Genomic DNA, 21,252 nt, shown 5'->3' with positions numbered 1-21,252 from the left:
GAGACTCCTGGAACAGCAGCAATAGACTTCAGAGCAGTTGTTTGGCTCAGGGTGTCTCCCTGAGTAATTCGTTCCAATAATTGAACATTCTTCTAGGAGACAAAGAAAATTACATAGATGGCTGATGGAGAGAACAAAATATGTCAACTCCTTATGCATTGGATTTCTCAATGAAGCACACAGATAATTTGTTTTCATGAAACTCAGATGATTAAATCTCTGTCACTTTCCCATAGAGCTCTTCTAAACGTTGGCACAAGACTTCGGCATGCTATCTAAGCTTAGGTTCTCCTTCTTATCTTCATTCCAAATCTTTTCATTCATTGATGCAGCCAAATAAGCAAATCAAAAGCAAAGTGTGGGCATTGTAAGTTAACTTAAAAAGGAATTAGCAGATAGTTTTGGAGTTCAGTGGAAGAATTAAAATCCCAGATCTATCCGTTATCTGCTGTGTGATTGTGGACAAATAATTTAACTTCTCCAAGCAGTAGTTTTCTCATCTGTAAATTGGAGAGACAGATACACACCTCAAAGGCTGTGATGAAGATGAAATTGAATAATGAGTAAAAACCAAACACTGAACAAGGGTTAGTTATTTTAAGAACTAAGTAATTATAGTGACAATAACTTTATATAAAAATGCCACACACAAAAAAATCTCCCAATGAACAAAAAACGAATAGAGAAATCAATCATTTCACATTTTACTTTTCCATCTGTGTTTGCTTTATCGCCTACTTCTCAGGTGTTGCAACACAATTCAAATGCCCAATAGAATGTGCAGTGAGCTTTGGTGTGATTATATATATTGGAGCATTAACTTTGGGTAATATTAAGGAAGAAACACCAGGAAAATTATATTTCCATGAAGGCAGCCCTAAATACTAAATAACTAACCAAAATTTCATGAGAGAGAAGCCATGAGTCATTTTCACGAGTGGCCCAGGGAGACTGTGTGCTGTCCTTTCTGTAGTCTTCAGCAGAGGAGAGAGTGCTGTGTGCCTGGCTGGCCTAGGTGGACCTGAAGGAGACCAGGGGATGGAACAGTCTTCTAAATACCTCTTCCAATTCTTGTCCACAGATCATGTGTTTTTCACTGTTGGACTCTTGGAATGATGTCCAAGACAACCTTCCCTCTAATGTTTGTTTTCTCCAGCTTGTCTACAGACTACAATTATTGCAATCACAGTTGTTACCAGAGTAGAATTAGTGTTCACACTTGCCAGCAACTTTTATGTAATAAATCAGAGTTAAGCTACTACACTGAACAGTCTTGCCAAATGAGTGCTGCTTTGGTTTACACTAAACTGTCTGAGGAGTCCTGACTGTCTCCTCCTCTCTCATGTCCCTGCCTCCACTGAGCTAGCCCTCTCTCCTTCAGTAAAACTTGTTTAGTAAAGATGTGATGAGTAGAGGGTTCAAAGAGTACTCAATGCGCTCACGTCCAAGCACAAAGACTAAGAGCTCTTCCAGGGCCGCTCAAATAGCCATGTATAGAGCTGGGGTGGTGCATGTGGGTGGGGTGGATCCAAGCACACACTCACATACACACACAGGCACAACCCACAGCTCTTTGGCTCAAACATACACTCTATCAAACCCCACTCTGGGACCACCCACAAAACAGGACGTCCTGGGTGAAGTGATTAGAACTGGAGAGAAGAAGGGAGAGGAGAAATCCCAAATCTGAAAGGAAAGCAAGGAAGCCAGACACATGCCTGGCATGGAAGCAGGCTCTCTGAGCCTGGAGCCACCCTCCTCTCAGGCCTATGGACCTCAGGAAACAAGAATAGGGGTTCATCTTGCTGCACCTCTATCTTCAGGGCCTTGTTCCCGGATATGAAATGTCATGCATGTGTGAGGAAGCCCATGCACCATCATCTCTAACCTGTAACAGACAAGAGTCAGTCCTGGACGCTGGGCAGCAACTGCTTGGTGTCCTCCTTTCTTAAGGAGAGAACAGCCATGAGGAAGAGGCTGGGACAAGGTTTCCAGGGATTTGGGCCTCGAGACTTCCCAGAAAAGAAAGGCTCTTAATCGCACAGAGAAGGGCAGAGGCTCCTAAGGAGAAGCCTGAGCCCTCTGTTTACAAAGGCCATGCAATCGGAGTAAGGCTGAGCTTGTATACTGGGATTCCTACAGCATAGCCGGTTTAGGTCACTGTGGGTCCTCTCTGGCCTTTATGGAGTACAAACTTTACGATTCTTCTGTCTGAGCCTCATCTCCAAATGTTTGCCTCATCTGGGCGTTCCCTGGTCACTCATTCCCACACTTCCATCTTTGCACCCACACTTCCATCTTTGCCTTCCTCCCTGACTTTGACATAATCCTGACATACCTGGACAACCTGACCTTGACAATGCCTTTTGCCCATGGGTCATCCTGCAAGGACTTAGAGTGGAGAAGCCAAACCTACTGACTCCACCACCAGGCCAAGCTGGTTCTGGGTCCCAGACTAGCAGGATAATCAGATGGGGGTAAGAAGGATGCCTTAGACCAGTGTTTCCCAACCTTCTCTCATGATGAGAATCACCTGGTGGAGTTGTTAAAACACAGATTCCTGAATCCCAGCTAAGAAGTGCTAAACTAGAATTTTTGAGAACATATAGGTAAAATTGCATACCTAACTTAGTCTCTGTATATAAAATCTGTCTTAGAGCACTAGTTAAGTATACAATTTTACCTATATGTTCCCCAAAATTCTAGTTTAGCACTTCTTAGTTGGGATTCAGGAATCTGTGTTTTAACAACTCCACCAGGTGATTCTCATCATGAGAGAAGGTTGGGAAACACTGCCTTAGACATACAGATGCCTTTCCTATTCTCTTCCATGGACTTCAACTTTGGCCAACAGCCTAAGAGACCTACCACATGTTCAACCCGCGCTCTCCCAGCCACACCTGGACACAACCTGAATGGCACACGGTCCCCTCAGTGGTCTCATTCAAATGGCCACACTTATGAAGAAGAATGCTAACACCAAAGGCCTGCCTGGTATTTATATTGGGAGGCCTGAGAGCATTGGGAAACAATCATTACGTAAGGCAACAGTCACTCCATCTATCTGCTGCTTCACTTTGAATAATAGAAAACACAGTCACAAATCAGCCGCCATAGATTCACCACAAGGACACAGCCATCGGAAACAGTTACACGTGAAGCCATACGTGAAGCCAAAGGATAATTATGATAACTCTGTTTCAGACATCCTGGGGTGTTTTTGTTTTGTTTGTTTTGTTTTACTAAGACACAGAGAAAGACCGGGTACAAGTCTTCCTGACAACCGGCGTAGAAAACAATTACACCTTTATTACACAATGGAATGAAATAGCTGTGTCTCAGCTCTGTCTTTGGCTGACAGCTGAGGCAGGGACGTTGTGTATGAATTCCTATTTAGGAGCTTTGTTGAGAGCCCAGCAGCCTCGCAGCCAAAACAGAGAGCCGAGATGTTGTTGATTGCAGCCCGGAGCTCCTGCAGCCAGGCATCGCCCCAGAGAATCAGAGGTGACAGTCACCTTCAGAAACAAACTGTCATCATCAACAAGGAAAATGGGAAGGACTTCTTAAATCCTATGAAGAGGCAAGCAGACCTTCAAGTATACACATAATTTCCTTCTCAACTACTTTGTGAAAATAACTGATGCCTGGAACCTTTCTTTGCCTTCATTCTTCTCTCTCCCACTTGCTCTGGTTAGCATTGGAAATCACTTATTTATCAAATTTCTCCTGCTCATGCCGCAGAAATAAGAGCTCTCTCCATCCTAGAGTGCTGTCCACTTGATTCCAGGATCCAAATTTGGAAAAGAACATCATGAATGACACACTTGCTAACTCTTGCCTCCCCTGCAGTTCCCCTTTTAATTCTGTCGCCACACCTTTGATTTTCTCTAGTGCTATTTTCTCCATCACTTTAAAACATCTCTCTGAGGGACCCAGGAGACCCATAGGAAGCTGATTTTACATATATATATATATATATATATATATATATATATATATATATATATATATATGTGTGTGTGTGTGTGTGTGTGTGTGTGTGTGTGTGTGTGTGTGTGTGTGTGTGTGTGTGTATAATTGGTATTTTTACAAAGAGGAAGGGAGAGCGATCCATGAGAAAGAAACATGGATCAGCTGCCTCCTGCACACTCTCTACTGGGTATGTGTTTGCAACCAAGGTACATGCCCTTGACCAGAATCAAACCTGGGACTCTTGAATCCACAGGCCAATGCTCCTAACTGAGCCAAACCGGTTAGGGCAGGAAGCTGATTTCTTATGACTTTCTCCTTTGTCTGCACGAACGGACCCACTAATGCCCTCTCTAGGTTGGGATTTCAGACATTCCTTCATTCTATCAGGAAGCACTATTTTTCTGAGGAGGAAGAGTGGGTCCTCTCCTGAAGCACCTCGCAGAGGAGAGCCAGTTGTTTTCTTTAGCCGCCTTCCCCACTCCAAGCCGGAAGCTCTGGCAAGTGAGAGCATTTCAGCCCGCTAGCAGGACCTCCTGCTCTCCACAGGCTGTACTGGAATCCCTCCCAGCTCCTCTGCAAAAGGAAAATTCTCCCTTCACTGTAAGCAAAGTGTTGCTACAGGTGAGAGCATGTGTTTAATAGAACAGAGACAGGGGGAGTATGGAAACAGCTCCCAGCTACTAAATCCCCCTGACAGGAAGGAATCACGATTCTTGAGGAAAAATCAAAACAAGATAGGAAGTCTTCATTTTGGTGTCATTATGATCGCTTCCTGCAAAGTGTCAATCTGAGGGCCCTGGCAAGCTAGTACCACCAGGATTTCTCTAAGAAGTTTATTCCTACCTGAGGATTATCAGAGTTGGGTAATGCCCACCTCTCAACTCCCTTGAGTCACAGCCAAGGTATGTCTAAAACGTAAAGCATCTAATTACATGAAACAGCAAAAATTGCAGTAAGAAAACAGATCTTGACCATCATGTTTATAAAGGTGCATTCTGAGAATAAAAGAAAGAACCAACACATGTTTAAAAAGAAAAGCAGTTTTAAAGCAAGTCATTAGTCAGCCCTAAGGCAAAACTGTATTTCAAGGAGAGAAAATTATCACAATTTCTATTCAGTAATGCTGAAAGCAGAGCCAATATTTTACATCTATCAAATTTGAATTAGTGACACCTCTGTTTACACAATAAACTGAGACAAAGACCAATGATTGTATTTCCTTGAGCATTTAGCTTAAGAGGTGCTTTATAAAGTATAAGCATTTGAACATTTATTAGATCTAATAAAAACCAAATAGGTGCCTGGCCAGTGTGGGTCAGTGGATGGGCATCATCCCTTGCACGAAAAGGTTGTCAGTTCGATTCCCAGACAGGAGGTCAGGACACATGCCCTGGTTTCGAGCTTGATCCCAGGTAGGGAGCCTGAGGGGGCAGCTGATCAATGTTTCCTTCTCACACTGATGTTTCTCCCTTCATCTCTCTCTCTAACTATATATATAATATTCTTTTATTGATTTCAGAGAGGAAGGGAGAAGGGGAGATAGAAACATCAATGATGACAGGGAATTATTAATCAGTTGCCTCCTGCACACCTCCCATTGGGGATCAAGCCTGCAACCTGGGCATTGCCCTGACCAGGAATCGAACCCCATGACTTTCTGGTTCATAGGTTAACACTTAACCACTGAGCCATGCCAGCCAGCCTAAAAATATATTTTTAAAAGCCTAGGTAACATTGTTCAGGAAGATGTGAAAAGTATCACAATCCTGGTCCCTTTGGGCACAGATCACTAGTTGTTACTTGGAAAACTGACCCTCACTTCTAAATTCCTTGTTGTTCACCTCTGCTCAGCACATGCCTAAAAACAGATGTATTTATCTCTTTCACAACATTCTAGTCCTGAATTTTCAAGGGACAAGGTGGCCTTTGTGGTGTCACAGCAAACTGGGGACCCACAAGGACGTCCAAAGAGAACCCTAAGTCTCAGTGCTTCCGTCGTCAGAATGCTCGCCGTCCATTCCATGCATGCGCCCAGTGCTCACACGTGTGGGTCCAGGCCCCGGGGGAAGCACGAGGCATGCATGGGCCGTGCAGGAAAAGGCTCTGGTTAACCTGGAGCAACAACTGAAAGGGTGAGGTTGCAGCATGCAGTGGAAACCACAGCTTGGCCTCGCTGCCATGCAGAAAAGACCTACATCAAAGAGTCTGCAGTGCGGCTCCTGGGTGAGAGTCGACATGAGAGAGGTGAGTTACTTCAGCAATGAAAGACACGGGCACAATGTTCACACCACTATCAACAGGGCACTGTACAGAGCAGCACATTACACGCGAGAAGGGGCAGCTTAGGGACAAGGAGGGAGACACAGGGAGGCAAGGCAGGCCACAGCTGGCCACTGCTCTGATGAGATGGTGTCGCTGCCCACCCTCGGACGCGTGTCTTTGCATCATGTGTGCTGCTGTGACAAATAACCTCGTGAGAGTCTTTAATATCAACCCCAGTTTTGAAGGCATCAGTTACATCGAGATGCAAACCATGATTTCCTGTGGGTACAATTTGTTCCAGACGCCGAGCTGGGCTGGGCAGATGAACAGGAGACAAGAAAGTGCCAACATCCTGAACACTTTGGGTACAGAGTTCATGGGGACATCTGAGGCCCAGTCTGGCGCTGAAGGGACCCCACAGTCAGAAAGCTCAGGGTGGTACAAGGGTAGGTAATTCTATGCAGTGAAGGCCCCCCCGCCCCGCCCCGAAAGCCTCCTGCCACCCCAAATTTGAACCCCCGCCCCAGGGAGCCATTTGTTCTTCATCTACCCATCATGGCAGGCCGGCAGAGAGTTCTCCACACATGCCTTGACTGTTTCACGGATGAGATTGAGATTAGTTACGAATGAGATTCCCAAAGGTGTTTTTATCAAAATCAACTGATCAGTGAAAAGAAAAACAAACAAAAAACCCCCACATTTTAAAGTTCTTAATAGAATAAAAATACTGCTGACTCAGAAAGGGGCCATGGAGCTGCCGTCTGAGGCCACACGGGACACCTGAGAACTGCTTTTCTAGGAACTGCCCACTTAACATGACCGCTGCCTTCACCCCCATCCCACACCCCCCTCCGCCTTGTGATCCCTGACACCCTCAGCACAACTGAAAGGGAGTTGTGGTCCAGCTCTCACTCGCAGCCTCCTGGTTCTGGCTGGAAATGGTGAGAGAGCAGGTGTTCCTCTTCAAATGTTCTCCTTCTCATCCCCTGTTCGGTGAGCAGAGCTCTGAGAGGGAGCTCGACCCGGCACAGGAGCAGGGCGCTGTCTCAGCCCTACACGCCCAGCGAGAGCGGGACGCGCCCTGACTCCAGCAGCTCCCAACTCCAGCGAGGGCAGGCGGTGTTGCATGGAGCTCTGGCTTCCTCCCACATGGCCCTCCGCACTCCTGGAGACTCAGCTGTTGCCACTGATCACAATTTATTCCCTCTTACGGATTAAATTCTTAAAAGCCGAAGTGGAACGACACGTTTTCCAAACGATGGTGGTTTAGAATAGTCTGTACATCCATTCAACACACATCTCCCAGGCTCCTCTGTGGCAGGCGCTATGCGAGTTCTAGGGACATACAATCCAACCAGAGCTGGTTCCTGCTCTTGAGTGGTGTCCTATGGAGCAGAGGAGCCTGCCCGGATGCTGATGTTTGAAGCTTGACGCAAGAGTGGCTTTTCCAAGTTCCGCCAGCTATCCTGGATGACCTTGGGCATTCCCTTAACCTCTTTGTTCCTCAGTCTTCAGTCTCCTCATTTGTAAATGCAGATACCTACCTCTTTAGGCTGTTGAGAGGAATAAGCGAGTTACTAACAGCTGCTGCGTTAGTGGCTGGCACATGGTAGATGTATGCCGCTTTTATCAGTTATGGTCACTGGCACTCAAGTACCGGTGAGAATCAGGGCTCTGGACACAGAAGGCGGGCTCTGCCTAACTGTTCAGGGTCTTGGTGGGTGAGTAGTAGAAATCTGTCAGGGAAGGAAGGCAGGGCAAGGTACTGAAGCAGAGGCACGTGGGCCGAAACCCAGAGGCACAAGAGGACACAGTGCATTGTGGGAGTGGAAAGGGCGCCCGCATGACTGGACTCTGAGAAACCCAGAGGTCTGGTGAGACTGAAGCCCACAGGAGACCCTGGGGCACCTGAGAGCCTCCTCAGCATGTTTAGTCTTTATCCCACAGAAAACAGGGCCTGGACACAAGTTTCCTGTACATGCAGGAGAATGGTGCCATTCAGTATCTCTGTGTTGTAGAAAATTAATGCTGGTGATGCTATGGAGAAGGAATTGGAAGCAGGAGAACATGGAGGAAAAGAGGTCAATTAGTCAAAATAAATTCCAAAGGAAAAACATCACTTATGCAAATATTCAGACAAAAACTGCTCCTGTAACACAAAGTATCCTACATCCTGGGACACAGCCCTTCTTCAGGGCAGGATGCAGCCAGGACTTCTTCAGGGAGAGGGTTGAGACCTCTGACATCACTGAGCAGTGACCCAACCACGTGCTTCTTCTCCTACCACAGACCTGCACATCTAGTAAGTCGTTGTGTCAAAAGTATGTTTCCTTGCCTTTTGAAAGAACCCAGCCTATTAAGAAGCCTTTCTCTCAGTTATTTAGAGAGCAGAGTCAAAACTATAATTTAGAATCTACATATAAGGAACACATTTCAGTACCTTGAATGGGGGGTACCTGTACATACTAAACACATGGCAACAATTATAGACGAATTACATGTAAATACACATAGTCATGAGGAAGAGTCATGGTTGATACCTTCTTCCATGCCTCCACTTTCTCTGCTAATTTTCTAAAGATCTTAGTTCTTAGTTAGCAATGCCACCATGACATCACACTCAGCTGCCTTTGAACTATTGTCCAACAAATGCTATGTCCACCTGGGCTTCTATGAGCATGAAGAACTGTGGCTGCGTACTATACAGTGCTAACACAGGAGGAAGGGTACACGGAAACTCTGTATTTTTTTGCAACATCTTGTGAATCTTAAACTATTAAACAAAGTTATAACAAAACAACAACAACAACAACAAGAACACGATCATTTTGCCTATTTGGTTTTACCTTAGCCTGGTGGCAGGCAAGTGCTGTATTGGTAGTGATATAAGCCTCAAAAAACACACAAATGGGTTTCTTTCTCAAGCATTGATTTGGCATCTGTTATTTGTATAGTATTTTGTTCAATTCCAATAGATTCAAAAAGCGGTATAAGATAGACTGGCCATACTAATCAATATTAATGAGCTCACTCCCTCTCTTTGGAATGCTAATAGAGGCAGAGATATCATTATCTAACATACAAATTCTCACCATCTCCCAAGACAGAACCAAAGTCAATAAATATTGATCATTAAGGTGACAAGGAAGCTTCTGGAAGGAAGCCACAGTGATCTCAGGTAAGCAGGGGTCAGGCAGCAAGCTGTGTGGAATAAGCCGTCAGGACCTCCCCCTCTTAACCTGAGGCTGGTCCTGGGCCAGCTCTCCTGTAGCTTGTTTTCCAGCCCCTCTCTCCCTCCTGGAGCTCAAAGCTTGCCCTACACAAGAGCCAATCTCTAATGCCTACTTCGTTAAGGTACAAGCTGATCACAAGAACAACTTCAATTTTTATAAACAACAAAAAGGCTTCAAAACAAATGCACAATTGTAGAATTACAGGTAAACTGAAAGTTTGAAGGAGAGATGTTTTGGAGTGTGGAGGGGTGGTCTTTGAAACAACCCCCAATCACCCATGGATGGCCCTATGCTCTGCCTGCTGGAATAATGCAAGTCTTTGGGAGTTAAGCCAAGGCCAAAATGCGGCAGAAAGATGGAGCCTCAGAATGCCAATGAGTTTACAAAACACGTGTCAACCCTGTTATCTTTGTGAGAAGCTACTTCTAATAGAAACTGGAGAAAAATAAAGAAATGTACAAAGAGTAAAATCTCCTGGAACTAAAATCTCAGCAAATCAATATCCAAGAAGGGCCAGTTCTGACTCAAGCATTTAAATCATTTAACAGTGACTTTCCCTTTAATTTGCCCATTCAAATCAGCATATATGTTGATAGCTAACTCATAGTCATCACTCTCCCTAAATATTAAATTGATTTAAAAAAAAAAACAAGGATTATTTTCTTGAACAGTAGTTAACTGTAAAAACATTTAAAATCACTAGCTACTGAAACATACTCTGTGTAAGCAAATTCTAAAATGACTATCCGTAGGCTGGCCGGCATGGCTCAGTGGTTGAGCGTCAACCTATGGACCAGGAGGTCTTGGTTCAATTCCTGGTCAGGCCATACGCCCCGTTGCAGGCTAGGTCTCCACTGTGGGGCCTGCAGGAGACAGCTGATCAACGATTCTCTCATCATTGATGTTTCTATCTCTCTCTCCTTTTCCCTTCCTCTCTGAAATCAATAAAAATATATTTTAAAAAGTATTTTTTTAAAAAATAAAGTGATGATTCATAGTTATGTGCTAGCTAATAGTAAAGAAGCAAAAACCTAATAATATCCACTTACGATGAGTATATAAATCAAAATACCCCTTTTGCTCAGCTGGAACTCTGAACATGATATCATAGTGTGAACAAAGCAAAATACAGCCGTGCAGTGGATCCATTTGCCAAAGAGCCAGTTTCAGCAGAAGGGAGAACACTCGCTTACCTTAAAGCTTAAAAGCAATCCTATTAAATATACAATACTTTTGCTCAGTTAAAAAAGTGCCTACTAGTGCTAAGACAGTGAAGTGAGAACAGCATCGTCACTGTTTGAAACGGGGAAAAATAATTTAACCTGACTGTGTCCTAATTCACTATTAAGTCAATAAAAGAGTTTTTCAAACTATCAATCTGACACGGAAGTCATTGCTTTTCCACTTGGTAGAGATGTTTTAAAATCCTTTGAGTGGAGTTGTGAAGTTTTGATGAGTTAAAACAGGGCAAGTGCTTAGACAGCGGCTTGCACAGAGTAAGGAAGACTCATTAACTGTTACAGACCACACTGTTAAGTATAAAGCCACAAACCAAGCCCCTCTCTGCGTTTGAGTAGATCTCATTGCCAAGTGGACCTCTTTTGCTTCCATATAAGTTTCCTTCACCGCCCATCACTCTCCCCATCTGCACTCAGCTCAAACCACACTCACCTCCTCCAAATCCCCACCTTTCTGTCCACACTCCCTGTAAGGTGATGTCCACAAAAGCTGAACACTGTGTCCTCTTCCCTCCTTCACCAGGACCCCAACTCATTCCTGGAATATGGGAGGTACTTCAGAAATGTTGCTAAATGAATAAACAAGTAAATGGTGAACCAATAGAAGAAATAAAAGATTGGGAGAGAGGAAGAGAAGAAGGGTTGGAGGGAGGATTAAAGTCCTAGCTCAACCTTGTTAAGATTGACTTTAGGGTCAACAATAGTTTGCTAGTGTTTCCCTTATCATGAGGTGCATCCCACCTCAGTTCCCCATCATCAAAAGATTTTTATCTGTATTATTCCAACATAAGGGGTCACTTGAGAATTTAATATTCCATAATACATCACCTGGGAAGATGTTTAACATCTAATATGTTGACTTACACTTGACCACATACTTCCAATCTCACTTGAAGGCAAAACAGATCATTAGCTTGTCAATTGCCTTTTGAGATTATGTGAAAAAGGAATTGACAGCCTGCCCATGTTGATCCAAAGCTCCTCTCACCATGTGCATTCGGAAAGATGCATTCCTAAACACACTTGAGATCCCCTAAGTAAGTCTCCCACACATAGACTGTGCTTACAACAATTTAGTTGTCCGGGATTCATTAGATACTGGCATGTAACAGGATGTACAATTTTGGAGTGAAAAAGAAAAGGACTCTGGATTCAGACCAGGGGCTCAAATTCTAGTCCCAATCAGTAAACAAGTGACACCAGGCAAGGTATTTAACCTTTCTGAGGCTCTCTTTCTCCACCAATCAATTGGAGAGAAAATCACCTGTGTGCAACCAAGCAGAGTAATGAGGTAAGTTTGTAGAGGGCTTATCTTTGCACATAGCAAGTTCTCAGTAAGTATGGAAACTGCTAATAGGCCGAGAGAGAGCAAACTGCAACTGAAGTCAGAATCCCTTAATGACATGTAGCGAAGCCAGTGTGTGACCACGTGAACACGGTAAATACCGGCTGAATGAATGGCTGGTTCCTGGTGACTGGCCACCCGGGAGGCGGCCCTCCCTCCCTTCTTTGCAGATGTCTGTTATGTAGAATCACTTTCCTTGAGCCTATTCTAGCCAGAATCACATGTAGACCATAGATTCTTACTAAGGGAAGTGCCTCCATAGGACAGTGATGCGAGCCCCGCCCAGGCCTTCATGCACCAGTACACCCCTTCGATCTCTGCACTGTCGCTTCTGTTTAGAAGAGCCAGCCAGGAGTGACCAGCTCTGGCTGGGACTCTAGAATGCAGATTATCACAGCTCAGCGGGTTGACTCCTGTGTGTAAACTGCTTATGCACCTTCTGCTCTCGTTAGGAAATAGCTGCAGCTGCTTAGTAGCAGCACATCTGTGCTTGCCATGCTCCTGGTTTCTGACAAGGAAGTCAAAGGACGGAATGCCACACTGTTGCACATTTGCTAATAATATCGGGTTATCCTTATCTGATCTGGTGGGTTTTTGGAGATGATGAAAAAGATATAGGGACTGTAAAATCCCAGCCTGACTCCCCTCTCTTAGTTCCAATTTCAGCGGATTCGCTTGCTCCAATTTCCAACATAACTGGACTACCCTCTCCTGGGTGGCACCAGCTGCAGTTTGACCTCAGCAAGTGTTAAAGCTCCATGCAGGAATGAATTCCCATCATAGCAGAGCAATAACTGAAACACAATCCTGGGGCTCATGGAAGGGCCAATGTATAGGCCTAGGTCAAGCTCCCTTAGCTTGACTGTCCATATCAAGGGCTCCCATAGACAGACCCATCAAATTAACAGGCCTTTGGTTTAGATTTAAAAGCACATCTCCTTCCTCATTTGCATTATCACAGCTATGCAGTCTGTTCATTTTTAATGTGCAGGCAAGAGTTAACCAAGGACACTGAACACCAATCTGGCCCTCAACAGCATCAACATGTATTTTTATAGTGTCAGTAATGCACTAGCCATTATGTGCACTTTCCAAAGTAATTCTTGTCCTGTCAACTGCTGTGAGAGCCCAGGGCAGATGCTGAGCAATCCAGGCGCTCTGTGGTGATCCAGCCCAGCGGGTAATTTCCCCTAAGTATGTGTGTGCTTAAATGGCACCTTCCAATTATATCTCTTTGTGAGGGTGCAAACGTGGCGGCCCACAAGCTCCAGATGTGCGCACGCTCCCAGCTCCCCCACCCACAGGGCGCTCTCTGCCTCCCTCCTGGGGAAGCACTGGGGAGTCCTCCTGGGCACAGAGGCTGAGAGGCTGACAGGTGCGGCCTCCACTGACCTGGGCTCTGGCTCTAGACTCAGGCAGACAAGACCACCCCCTGAGATGCCCCCAAAGGAACAAAATGGGCACCTGTGACACAGCCTGGCACCTTCAAGTGTTTTATAGGCTCCCAGCTCATCACTGCCCACCACTCAAGATAATTCAAGTGGAAAACTATAAATACTACAGGTATTCTGTGTACCAAATACTGGGTTTGTCTCCCGTTAATGTTTGGTCTTACACATTTAGTCTTAAAAAGAACGTGGCATGACAGGGTCCTGGCCTTAAAGTTCTAGTTTCAGAGAACAAGCTCAGAAGGAGTTTGGGGAACTCGGACCAAGAGTGAAGGAAAGAAAAAGTCAGAAATACTGCAGGGGGTTAGGTAAGGACTGAGATTCAGATCATAAATCTGAATCTTCTCAGCACTAATTCTGTCTCCACACTAAATCATACTGAACTATATTCAATTACTAAATGTCAAACTCCTCTCTCCTCCCTCTCTCTTGCCCCCCTTCGCTCTGTCTCCTTCCCCCACCCCTCATCAATCTCTCTTTCCTCACTCTTGCTTTCTCTCCTTCCCCATTTCCTCTAAGGAAATGACAGCAATATGCTCCTTAAAGCATGCTGAAGTCCGATCAGTATTCTTTATTTTTATTTTTTAAATAAATATATTTTATTGGTTTTTTTACAGAGAGGTAGGGAGAGAGAGAGATAGAAAGATCGATGAGAGAGCAACATGAATCAGCTGCCTCCTGTGCACCTCCTACCGGGGATGTGCCAGCAACCAAGGTACATGCCCTTGACCAGAATCGAACCTGGGACCTTTTAGTCCACAGGCCAACACTCTATCCACTGAGCCAACCCGGTTAGGGCTAGTCAGAATTCTTAACTTCAACATTCACAATTCTTAAAAACACACCTTGAGAAAGAAAACAAGATGAGAAACTTCCAGACGAGGATCCCTGCATGACCCTCACAGATCTGTCCAATTCGCTGCTTTCCTTTCACTGGCTCACTGGTCTCATGAGCCTTCTTCCTTTTCTTGTGTTTTCTCGTTTTCAGGGCAACTGACGACGTATGCAGTTCTGAATTTTATTTTAAGTAATTAGTAGCTGACTGTCGTTTATTTGTGCAATTGGTGTAATTAAATCTAATTATATAATTGATGAAAGACTAAGTAACCACATAATTAGAATGTGCAATAATAACTGTTGCAACCCCATTGTTGTGACGCGCAATGACACAATTATGATGTGTAACAACTGGTCTAATTCACAGGGTTCCCTGCAAAGAGTGACAGCAGTGCAAGTCCTGCAAGTGGGATGCAGAGGAGGCCGGAGGCCCGACGAGTAGCTTTCAGCTTCTAGCTTTCTTCCTATTCATCTTCATCTCACTAAACTCGTCCTTGTGGTCAGCGCTCTGTGCAAATCTAAGGCAGCAGCTGAGGAGGCCTGAAGAAGGTACTCAGGAGGGCAAAAGCAACCACTCTTAAAGCATATGCAAGGGATGAACTTGAATTTCTGAAATGTGCGTTCCTGCATGTCAATTAAAAAAATATATTTTATTGATTTTTTACAGAGAGAGGAAGGGAGAGGGATAGAGAGCTAGAAACATTGATGAGAGAGAAACATCGACCAGCTGTCTCTTGCACACCCCCTACCGGGGATGTGCCCGCAACCAAGGTACATGCCCTTGACCGGAATCGAACCCGTGACCTCTCAGTCCGCAGGCCGATGCTCTATCCACTGAGCCAAACTGGTTTTGGCCCTGCATGTCAATTTTACATTCAGGTTATAATCAGGGTTCAAGAAACATGGTATCAAATGTCTGCAGTCCACACGCACAATGACCAGTGGGCCTGATGATTAGGGTGGGGAACTGAGCTCCTGGTGCTCAGTCTTCTCCCCACTCACCTCCTTCCATCTTCCTGATGACTGCCACAGGTGAACCACGGAAATGCGGCCTCTCGCTGTGGCCTCTCCCTTTACTGCACGCCACCCACCCACGTCCATGGTGATTCTCTAGGCCAGCAGCATCAGCAGCAACTGCAACACATTTGAAATCTTGACCCCAAGCGGCCCATTTTTCAACCACAAGTCTTACTCCTTAGGCTCACCTGCTCAGAAATCCCACATTGGCATTTTCCTTCAACCTCAGAGACATCTCCAAACCCGCAACCCCGACCAGTCACTTGCTCCCTGCCACACCTCCTTGTCCAGCCCAATCTCCACAGTCCTGCATCCTCACCCCTAGGCAGCCATTCTCCGCCCCTGAAAAAATCCTCCCGATGACGGACTTAACTCTTCCTCAGTCCCACACGGACTCCTAAGCATCGGAAAACCCCTGGATAAAACCACGCAGCTGAAATGACTGCTTTCCCTCTAAAAGTACGGTCTCACACAGCAATTGACACTCTACCCTGATTGCAAACTGCTATTTTTCTGAACTGGTTTGCTTTCCAATTTCCCAAGGCCGCTATTCATGGTTTCTCTCCTCTCCTCTAACCTCCCAGGTCTTTTCCTGCACCATCGTGCTCTGCTGGTGGCCTCACGGCACAGTTCATTACAAATAATAAGCGAAATCACTCTTCTTCCTTCCCTGCAGCCCTCCAGCCTGCGAGTGCACACACCTCGCGCTTCCTGTTTTCCTGCCAAAGGCCACGCCCTCCCAGGCCCTTGTTTCAGCTTTTCGGGGTCTGTGATGCTCTAGCCATCTTTCACTCACTACCTGAATGCTGGTAAACCTTGCCCAGCTGTCTTCCGTTGCATGAAACAAAACCCTCCTGACCCCACATCCCACTCACATACTCGACTCTCACTGTCTGTACTGCAGTCAGAGCCCATCACTGTCACCCATTTGGCCCACCCCCACCACGCACTGGCAGCACTGTCAGGGACACCAGCATCCATGCCGCAAACGTACCAAGGACGCTGGGCTCCTGTCCTCCCCGATGTCTCAGCAGGATTGGGCAGGAGACCACTTCCTCCTCCTGGAAACACTGCCTTCCACATACTTCCACTCTCCTCCCGCCCCCACCAGGTTCTGATACTTTTCCGTTTCCCAGGCAGGCTGCTCTGTGGTACCCGGACTCTAAATGTTGGGACACTCCTCCCTCCACCCTGGGCCACTTTCACCTCTTTCCCTACATCAGGGGTGGGAAACCTATTTTTTTTCTGCCAAGGGCCATTTGGATATTTATAACATCATTGGAGGGCCACCCAAAATGATCAACTTAAAAATTAGCCTGCTATATTGGGTCAAACATTTAATGAACTCACTCCTAATGCCTTGGAAGGGCCAGACCAAAGGATTTCGTGGGCCTTCCTTATAAGGCTTGAGGGTCAGACATTTCCCACTCCTGCCCTAGATGACTCCACCCATTCGACATTCCTCTCTATGATCCTGAAAGGTAAGTCCAGGCCAGGCTTTCTTCTAAGCACTGGACTCTGATATTTAACTTCCCTCCTTGACATTATCTCCTCCAGGTCTCACAGACTTCTCAAACTTAACATGTTCATGATGGTGGTCCTAATTGTTCCCCAAACATCCCATCCCCTCCCCCAATGCCATGCTTCCCTTCTCAGTAAAGAGCATCACCTCAACCTGCTATTCAAGACAAATACCAAGAAGGCCCTTGATCCCTCCTATTGTTCACTCCATAAGCCAACCTACCAGTGGGTTCTGTCCAAATTGTTTCTCTCCTCTTGGACATCCCTCCTTTCCTGCCTCACCAGGTCAGGCCCAGCCACCTTCTGCTTGACTGGTCTCCTTTTTTAGCTCCACAGCATGATTACGGATTGCAATTGGCTTTTTTATTTTGTTTGTTTGTTTGTTTTATTTTATTGATTTTTTTTTTTTACAGAGAGGAAGAGAGAGAAATAGAGAGTTAGAAACATCGACGAGAGAGAATCATCAATTAGCTGCCTCTTGCACACCCTCTGCTGGGGATGTGCCTGCAACCAAGGTACATGCCCTTGACCGGAATCAAACCTGGGACCTTTCAGTCCTCAGGCCAATGCTCTATCCACTGAGCCAAACCAGTTTTGGCAGCAATTGTGTGTTTTTTTATATTTGTCTGTTTAATTGTTTGTTTCCAGCCTATCTCCCCACTAGATGATAAATCGTCCTTGATTATGTTTATTGGTTTTCTGGCTCACAGCACCCAGAATAGGACTAACCAGGTCATCAAGTTTCCATGGAATGGACAAATGAATGACCATGTGTTGGCACCGGTAAGCTGCAGAGTATGCACTTCATGTAAACTCCTAAGGGTCACTATGGATGCTGGAGACATGACAGAGCTCATAAGAAAAGAAGCTAAAAGTTCTTCAAAAGTTAAACGTAGAGATACCATGTGCTAAGAGATACCGTATAAATTGTGTCTCCCCAAATGTATACATGGAAGCCTTAAACTCCTGTGTGATGGTACTTGGAGATGGGCCTTCGGGAGAAATTTAGGCTTAGATGAGACCAGGAAGGTGGGGCCCTCATGATGGGCTAGTGCTCTTATAAGAAGAGACACCAGAGGTGGCTGGCTGGCTGGAGTTCTTTCTGTCCCTCCTTAGACATTCATGTGAAATGTCCAAAATAGGTAAATCCATAAAGTCAGAAAACAGATCAGCTGGGCAGGGAAGATTGGTAGTGGGAAATGGGGAGTGATTAATAATAGTTTCTATTGGGGGTGATGAGAATGCTATAGAATTACATTGCAGCGATGGATGTACAACTGTGAATATATTGAAAATCAATGAATCATTTTAAGTGGGTAAATTTTATAATATATGAGATAGATCTCAAAATAGCTGTTAAAAAAGAAAAAGAGGAAGAAGGAGGAGAGTATACATTATTCATATTCAATACTCAATTTCCTTGAATCTAAGTTGTCATCAATAAGAAGAGGAACCACTACTTTATGTACCACTAAGAAGAAAAATATCTGCCAATTATAGCCCTAGAAGCTATTAATTGTAAAGATTTTTCTTGTTTTCAAAGACATTAAAGTATGGGAAAAAATGTATCTTTAAATTAATGAAATGTGGTAGCTCTCTTCAATTCTAGGAATCAGTTCTTAAAGTCTTCTAAATAGGAATAAATTCTTTAAGTGGAAATTTGTTAACCATTAACTCATTCATAAGAAGAAAAATAAGAACTTTTATCAAATGAGTATTATAAGCTGAACATTAGCTTTGCATATGACTTTGACTTGGACCCTCAAAAAATACCCTTCCAGATAAGCATTATGTACTCATTTTACAGATGAGGAAATGGGCTACAGAATAATTAGTGCATAGCAGAGCTAGGCCTGGAAGCCAGGTCTCTAAGTCTGCACTCGGCCACCACATTATGAATGAAAAGTTCAAATAAGTAAACCTTGTTTTTTTAATGAACATTATCCTTTCCTGTATTAGCTATAGAGATGTAGATACCAAGTCAACCCCCATCACTCATTCCTCACTTTCTCTTGGTCACCTCCTCCAACATCAACTCAGATACATTGAAGGAATGGGATTAAAAACAGCAAGAATGGTTTTGGCCACCTTCAAGCTCTCTACCTTCAGAATTTGGGTTTGCTATGAAGTCTCCAAGAACTGCAAAAATGAAAACACAGAGAAATTGAAGATGATAGACAGAACCAAGTGGAAACATTTTTTAAGTGAGAAAAAAAAAGTAGTATAAAATGCAAGTGAACCTCAAATTATGGTGCAGATGTTTTGCTGAAAATTATGTGTAGACCAAATTGATTTATAAACAATTTGTAAATTCAACAAGATCACTGTGATGAATGAAACCTTGGGATGGAAACTTTGATAATAAGGAAAATCTGTACTAAGAGTAGCTAATTCCCAATCTTTGTTTTGAGTTTCTTTTTTTGTCTTAACTTTTCTTTTTCTTTTCAAGTGGTGCCCACCTATAGAAAAATATTCCATATCCCCTTTAGACATTTAGTAGACAGAAATGTCATGGGACCAAAAGATTGTTTTAAAAAATTTAAATGTGCCTATTTACACTATTTATGAGTCATTTCCATAATGTTTTAAATACACAGTTGACCCTTGAAAAAAAATTGAGGTTAAGGGTGCTGACTCTTTAAGCAGTCAAAAAGCCATGTATAACTTTTGACTCCCCAAATTTAACTACGAATCATCTACTGTTGACCAAATGCCTTACCAATTACATAAAGTCTATTAACGCATATTTTGCATGTTATATGTATCATGTACTGTATTCTTAAAATAAAATAAGCTAGAAAAAAGAAAACGCTATAAGAAAATCATAAGAAAGAGAAAACACATTTACAGTGTTTATTTTTAAAAATCAAAGTATAAATGGACCCAAGTATGATAACCCCCATGTTATTCAAGGACCAACAGTATATATCAACACAGTGGAAGAGCAGAAGGAAGAGGAAGAGGAAGAGGAAGGGTAAACTCTGAAAACAAATTCTAGGACCAAAATGAAGGGAGGGGTGGAGGGGAGTGGGTCAGAGGGGAAGAATATCTCCCTCAGGTCCCCCAAAGCTCTGAGCCACTCTCTCCACCACACCCCATTCCCAGGGGAGCCCTAAGGCCTCCCTGCACATACAAAGCACTATGTCTCTGGTCTTCTTCTGTGGTCAAAGGTCATAAAATGGCCTTTACACTGTACTTAAATCAGAAGTATTGCATTGAAAACAGCAACTGGATTTCCAGAAGCAACTGACTGAACAGGAGAGCTGAAAGACCTGCTTCCTGCCTTCTGCTCCCACCACTTTTGAGTAGGTGCCCGTTGCACACAGGTCTCCCAGGCCCAGGACACCTTCCTGCACGGGATCTAGCAGATTCCCCTGGCATGTTCACCTTGACCCAGGAGAAGGCGCTTCAGAGCTGAGCCCACCACGTGCTTCCACCGCCTCACAGATAGGCAGTGCCACCTCTCCCAAACTTACCACAGGCCTCAAAAAGCCAGAATTCTAAAAAGGTCCTTTCTCTACTGTAGCTCAGATGTCAGCCTTTTAAAAAATATATATATTTTATTGATTGCTTTACAGAGAGAAAGGGAGAAAGATAGAAAGTTAGAAACATCAATGAGAGAGAAACATCCATCAGCTGCCTCCTGCACAACCCCCAATGGGGATGTGCCCTCAACCAAGGTACATGCCCTTGACAGGAATCAAACCTAGGACCCTTCAGTCTGCAGGCTGACTCTCTATCCACTGAGCCAAACCATTAGGATAGATGTCAGCCTTTATGAGACTGTCTTTTGTCCTGAAGTTACACATTTTAAGGGCTCTGAACACCTATACGGTTTCTCAGCACTCACATCTCCGAATCCAGGAGGAAAGTGACAAGATGCCCCCTAGTCTGTCACTTGTCACCAGAGCTCTAACCCACTGCTGACAAACACTGAGCTAAATGCTCTGCCCAGCACTGTGCTGAGCACATTCACTACATTATCTCATCCTTGTGACCACTCCACTGCCATCAGCTCCTTCCTATAGGTGCAGAACCTGAAACCTAGAGAGTTTAAAACATAATAACAATAACTAAAGTCCCTTAAGAGCACTGTTGTAAGTATCTTCATATGCTGACTCAATTACTCCTCATAGCAACCTTATTTGTGCTACGATTTATGTTACTGTATTCATATTACAGAAGAGGAAACTGAGGCCCAGAGAGGGAGTTAAGAAACATGCTCAAGTTCACCCAACTGACAAGTGATTAGGCAAAATTTAAGTTCAGGCAATTTGACACCAAAGATGTGCTTTAGCCACTAGGCTGGCTTGCCAAGGTCATAGCACTGGTCAGGGCTAGAGCCAAAAAAGCCTGTTCCACATGGTCAGGATCTAGGG

General features: G+C 44.5%; 1 protein-coding gene across 17 annotated transcripts in view; it reads right to left on the bottom strand.

Annotated features, from left to right (window-relative positions):
* KCNMA1 (potassium calcium-activated channel subfamily M alpha 1) overlaps positions 1 to 21,252 on the bottom strand; it is a 669,950-nt gene that overhangs the window by 289,362 nt on the left and 359,336 nt on the right. The window contains exon 4 of one of the 17 annotated variants that reach the window (XM_084903666.1): positions 18,880 to 19,012. The exons of the other annotated variants lie outside the window; for them this stretch is intronic. Within the exon in view, the coding sequence (XP_084759792.1) occupies positions 18,979 to 19,012 (34 nt within the window). The 3' untranslated portion in view covers positions 18,880 to 18,978. Of the gene's footprint in view, positions 1 to 18,879; positions 19,013 to 21,252 lie in introns of those variants that run through there. 17 annotated transcript variants of the gene reach the window in all.

The sequence above is a fragment of the Pipistrellus hanaki genome, assembly GCF_964339955.1.
Source record: "Pipistrellus hanaki genome assembly, chromosome: 14".
Taxonomy (NCBI): domain Eukaryota; kingdom Metazoa; phylum Chordata; class Mammalia; order Chiroptera; family Vespertilionidae; genus Pipistrellus; species Pipistrellus hanaki.
This window is presented reverse-complemented; position numbering and strand designations above follow the sequence as displayed.